Below are 5,621 nucleotides of genomic sequence, written 5' to 3' on the forward strand. Positions count from 1 at the left end.
CGTGAGGGAAGGAGTGCCCCGCATTCAAGCGCCCACTGACCTGCACTCCCCCCCACCAGCCCTTGCTCGTCCACAGCATGGCTCTCTCTCTCTGGATCCTCTTTACCTGCACCATCGCCCTGAGCAACGTCAGCCCCTCTGCCCAGGGTTTGTACTCTACCTACTCTTCTTCAGATCTTTGCACAGCAAGCTGCAGAATTTGTTGTTTTTTTCTTGAATTTCTAATGTCATTTTCAGACATGTGGTAACTTAAGGCTACAGGTACACCAACGCAGATGCAAATGCTTGGCCAACACATTGGACGTTTGTAGTCCCTTCATGCATACATGTTCTGTTACTGTGGAGGTAACCTCCATATTCAAGGGGGTGATAGAGAAGCCATCTAATATCTTTACCGTTAAGCCAGATCTGTTACTAATGAAGTAGTAAAAAAAGATTATCTTCATTCTGATTCCATTAAATAGAAAACTGACTATAGTTTTGGAAGTATTCACTCAATTGCGAAGACTATGTTTAAAGCCCAAGTCTGATTAACAATTTTATTCATTTTGTTGTTTTTAGCAAATTATAAATCAGTTGCAGTAGTCAGTCAGCAATCAATAGCGATAACTTGTGTGTAACCCCAAAGTACTTACCTGAGCTAACAACTTAAGTTTACTTAAGTTTACTTAAGGATACCACTCACATCAACATCAAATCGAATATAGGGCTGTGGTCATAAGATTGATGAATCGATTTTAATTTCATTTTGACATACCACTATTGATTCTTAAATTCCAACATCGATCTTTGTCTTTGATCGATGTTGGAATTTAAGAATCAATACTGTTACCTAATACTGTTTTAGTCTTCTGTTTTACTAATACTTTTGTATTAGTTTTAGTAATCTATTTACAAATACTTTACTAGTCTTCTGTTTTACTAATACTGTTTTAGTCTTCTGCTGATGCATAAACAAAACATCACTAAGCATTATTTGTAGTGGGCCAGCCATCCAGTAATTGCTAAAAGTGATTTTTGTGCTTTCTTGCCTTTGATCTGAAACTCTTAGCTTTCAAATTTTGTACATTTTATCTGGAAATTCAAATTATAAATGCTGTTTTGACACTTTTTTTAGTGTGACACATTGTTGTAGCCGAATCAATTGAAGCAAATGTGGGCTGTGAACCAGTCCTTTACTATTTGTTTTACCAAGAAATAAACTTGAATGAACATCAGAAGAAATAAAAGAAGGAAGCGGCTATTTGCACTAAGTGTAAATAGCAATAGAGGCTATTTACACTAAGTGCAAATAGCAATGGATTCTATTTACACTAAGTGAAAATAGTATTTTGAACAATATGCTATTTACACTAAGTGCAGATAGCGATATAGTCTATTTACACTATTTTAAAATAGCAAGATTTTCTGCTGTTTATACTACTTATTGCAAATAGTGGCAATTATCTGCACCTCAGTATTATAGTTCATTATAAAACAGTATGCAGTAATAACGTATTGAGTGTAAATTATAATTTTAATTCAAATTATTAAACGGATGCCACCTTATTGGGACAATAAAGCCCTCCCTACACCTATCCTAACCCTACCCCATACTTTATTTTCAACTTTTTGATTATTTCCTTAATTTTTATTGAAAATAAATGCCTTTCCGATGTGATATGAGATTTAAAAAGGGAGAAAAAAAAGTTTGGTAAAAGGTGGATTCGAACCAGGGTCGATCGCGCCAAAAAGACTACGGTACACACTATACCATCTACGCCACTGAAGCTGACGATTGTTGGCCGTCTTTTATAGTGTTGACCATCCCTATCACATGTTTGTGGGCGGAGCTAGTGTAAATAGCCTCTGCCAACAAGGCGGGCTATTTGCATTTAGTGTAAATAGACACTCCGATAAAGGAAATAGTACAATGTTTCAGTGACACTTACTGAAATGTACAATGTCTCATGCAGTTGCTCAGTCAGTGTATCAGCTGTGTAAAGATACAAATAAAACAGCTTGTAAACAATGTCATGTAATGTTACATTTAAACAATATATAATATAATATATAATATAATATAATATAATATACCCAGATTCTCTGCAAACAATTGCTCCACTGTGACAAAAGTTGACCTAATAGAGAAAATTGATCTTAAAAGAGGACTCAGTTACTCTAGTAGCCTGGACACATTTTGGAAAGTAACAACTTTCATAGCTTGAATCGTTTCCATATTTCTGGCCTCAGTCTGATCAATTAATTTGAATCCATATAACCACATATGTTTTGTTTTTGTTTACTTGGTATCTACTAAATTACTGGCAAACAACATCACAGAATAGTTGTGTTGGACAGGGAACAGCTGCCCTTCAGCTCTAGTCGTCTAACTCCACCTGACCGGTGCCAAGTGTGCGCCTAGAGCTCCTCTCAATTATGTTGAATAAGTGCAACATGAAATGGACCGTGCAGAGACAGAAAGCACAGATCTGGTTCGAGCAATAGTGAGCATCTCACTTTAACAGATTGAATAGAATTACAGGGCAGTACTGCTTTTTTTTTATTGAGCCACAGAAGGGAAAGACGGACAGTAAGAATTTAGGTCCTGCTATTAGTATTGATCTCTCTTTCTCATTTGTCTCTCTCGTTCTCTTCTCACCAGGTTCTCCTTCAGTGAGAGGGCGTGAGGGAAGGAGTGCCCCGCATTCAAGCGCCCACTGACCTGCACTCCCCCCCACCAGCCCTTGCTCGTCCACAGCATGGCTCTCTCTCTCTGGATCCTCTTTACCTGCACCATCGCCCTGAGCAACGTCAGCCCCTCTGCCCAGGGTTTGTACTCTACCTACTCTTCTTCAGATCTTTGCACAGCAAGCTGCAGAATTTGTTGTTTTTTTCTTGAATTTCTAATGTCATTTTCAGACATGTGGTAACTTAAGGCTACAGGTACACCAACGCAGATGCAAATGCTTGGCCAACACATTGGACGTTTGTAGTCCCTTCATGCATACATGTTCTGTTACTGTGGAGGTAACCTCCATATTCAAGGGGGTGATAGAGAAGCCATCTAATATCTTTACCGTTAAGCCAGATCTGTTACTAATGAAGTAGTAAAAAAAGATTATCTTCATTCTGATTCCATTAAATAGAAAACTGACTATAGTTTTGGAAGTATTCACTCAATTGCGAAGACTATGTTTAAAGCCCAAGTCTGATTAACAATTTTATTCATTTTGTTGTTTTTAGCAAATTATAAATCAGTTGCAGTAGTCAGTCAGCAATCAATAGCGATAACTTGTGTGTAACCCCAAAGTACTTACCTGAGCTAACAACTTAAGTTTACTTAAGTTTACTTAAGGATACCACTCACATCAACATCAAATCGAATATAGGGCTGTGGTCATAAGATTGATGAATCGATTTTAATTTCATTTTGACATACCACTATTGATTCTTAAATTCCAACATCGATCTTTGTCTTTGATCGATGTTGGAATTTAAGAATCAATACTGTTACCTAATACTGTTTTAGTCTTCTGTTTTACTAATACTTTTGTATTAGTTTTAGTAATCTATTTACAAATACTTTACTAGTCTTCTGTTTTACTAATACTGTTTTAGTCTTCTGCTGATGCATAAACAAAACATCACTAAGCATTATTTGTAGTGGGCCAGCCATCCAGTAATTGCTAAAAGTGATTTTTGTGCTTTCTTGCCTTTGATCTGAAACTCTTAGCTTTCAAATTTTGTACATTTTATCTGGAAATTCAAATTATAAATGCTGTTTTGACACTTTTTTTAGTGTGACACATTGTTGTAGCCGAATCAATTGAAGCAAATGTGGGCTGTGAACCAGTCCTTTACTATTTGTTTTACCAAGAAATAAACTTGAATGAACATCAGAAGAAATAAAAGAAGGAAGCGGCTATTTGCACTAAGTGTAAATAGCAATAGAGGCTATTTACACTAAGTGCAAATAGCAATGGATTCTATTTACACTAAGTGAAAATAGTATTTTGAACAATATGCTATTTACACTAAGTGCAGATAGCGATATAGTCTATTTACACTATTTTAAAATAGCAAGATTTTCTGCTGTTTATACTACTTATTGCAAATAGTGGCAATTATCTGCACCTCAGTATTATAGTTCATTATAAAACGGAATGCAGTAATAACGTATTGAGTGTAAATTATAATTTTAATTCAAATTATTAAACGGATGCCACCTTATTGGGACAATAAAGCCCTCCCTACACCTATCCTAACCTTACCCCATACTTTATTTTCAACTTTTTGATTATTTCCTTAATTTTTATTGAAAATAAATGCCTTTCCGATGTGATATGAGATTTAAAAAGGGAGAAAAAAAAGTTTGGTAAAAGGTGGATTCGAACCAGGGTCGATCGCGCCAAAAAGACTACGGTACACACTATACCATCTACGCCACTGAAGCTGACGATTGTTGGCCGTCTTTTATAGTGTTGACCATCCCTATCACATGTTTGTGGGCGGAGCTAGTGTAAATAGCCTCTGCCAACAAGGCGGGCTATTTGCATTTAGTGTAAATAGACACTCCGATAAAGGAAATAGTACAATGTTTCAGTGACACTTACTGAAATGTACAATGTCTCATGCAGTTGCTCAGTCAGTGTATCAGCTGTGTAAAGATACAAATAAAACAGCTTGTAAACAATGTCATGTAATGTTACATTTAAACAATATATAATATAATATATAATATAATATAATATAATATAATATATAATATAATAATAAAATATGCACTACATTAGATATTCATAATATTTTTACTTAACCTGTTAGTGATCTCATTTATTGTTTGTTTAAATAAATCTGTCATGAAAAGTTATGACAATCAAATTCCAACAATAAGTTGGACTAGAAATAATTATATAATTCGAATCGTTAGCGAACCAAAATCTGAACTGAAATAAATCAAGAGCTTGTGAATCGTAATTCAGTTCATGAAATCTGTGCAAATACCCAAACTTGAGTATGGTTCTTTGGTTCAGTCCTTAGTTCACAACAAATTTCACACTAATCAAAGAAACCAGACTTTGGTCTTTTGAAGAGAACACACACACACACACAACTATTATTAAAACAATAATAGAATTGACTGTATACTAATACCTGTAAGTTAGAATGGAAGTGCCATGTGAAGTTAGACTCAGCCCATAAATGGGTCATTGTGGATGTGTATGAGTTGTCAGAGTGTGTGGTGGATGGAGCGACACATGTGGCAGTAAACCTGGTGTGGATATGATGGGCCTGAGGTCTGGGGATGGGGGGAAGTAGCGGGGGTCTGTCCAGCTACTGCCCTTCCAGTCCGACACCACTGCACCCTCTGCTGCTCTGTGGGGCCCGTGCCAGGCCCAGAGAGCAGGGGAGCGTGCAGCGTTTGCTTGTCCAGGTGTATTTGGTGGCTGCTGTATTTCCTGTATTTAATTTGCCTGGTTCTGCTGCTGTGAATTGATGTGATGTGCTCAGTGTTCCATTGGACATGTTTTGGCTCGAGGCACGGAGCCGCTTCATCAATGTGTTGTACGTGTGCACGCTCACAAGTGTGTGTGTGTGTGTGTGTGTGTGTGTGTGTGTGTGTGTGTGTGTGTGTGTGT

The 5,621-nt window shown here is 36.9% G+C and overlaps 1 protein-coding gene across 1 annotated transcript in view; it reads left to right on the forward strand.

Annotated features, from left to right (window-relative positions):
• The first annotated feature begins 2,648 nt into the window (after positions 1–2,648).
• The window catches only part of adgrl1a (adhesion G protein-coupled receptor L1a), a 100,273-nt gene continuing 97,300 nt past the window's right edge, over positions 2,649–5,621 (forward strand). The window contains exon 1 of the mRNA XM_016463130.1: positions 2,649–2,811. Within this exon, the coding sequence (XP_016318616.1) occupies positions 2,742–2,811 (70 nt within the window). The 5' untranslated portion in view covers positions 2,649–2,741. The remainder of the gene's footprint in view (positions 2,812–5,621) is intronic.

The sequence above is a fragment of the Sinocyclocheilus anshuiensis genome, unplaced genomic scaffold, assembly GCF_001515605.1.
Source record: "Sinocyclocheilus anshuiensis isolate Anshui unplaced genomic scaffold, SAMN03320099.WGS_v1.1 scaffold476, whole genome shotgun sequence".
Taxonomy (NCBI): Eukaryota; Metazoa; Chordata; class Actinopteri; order Cypriniformes; family Cyprinidae; genus Sinocyclocheilus; species Sinocyclocheilus anshuiensis.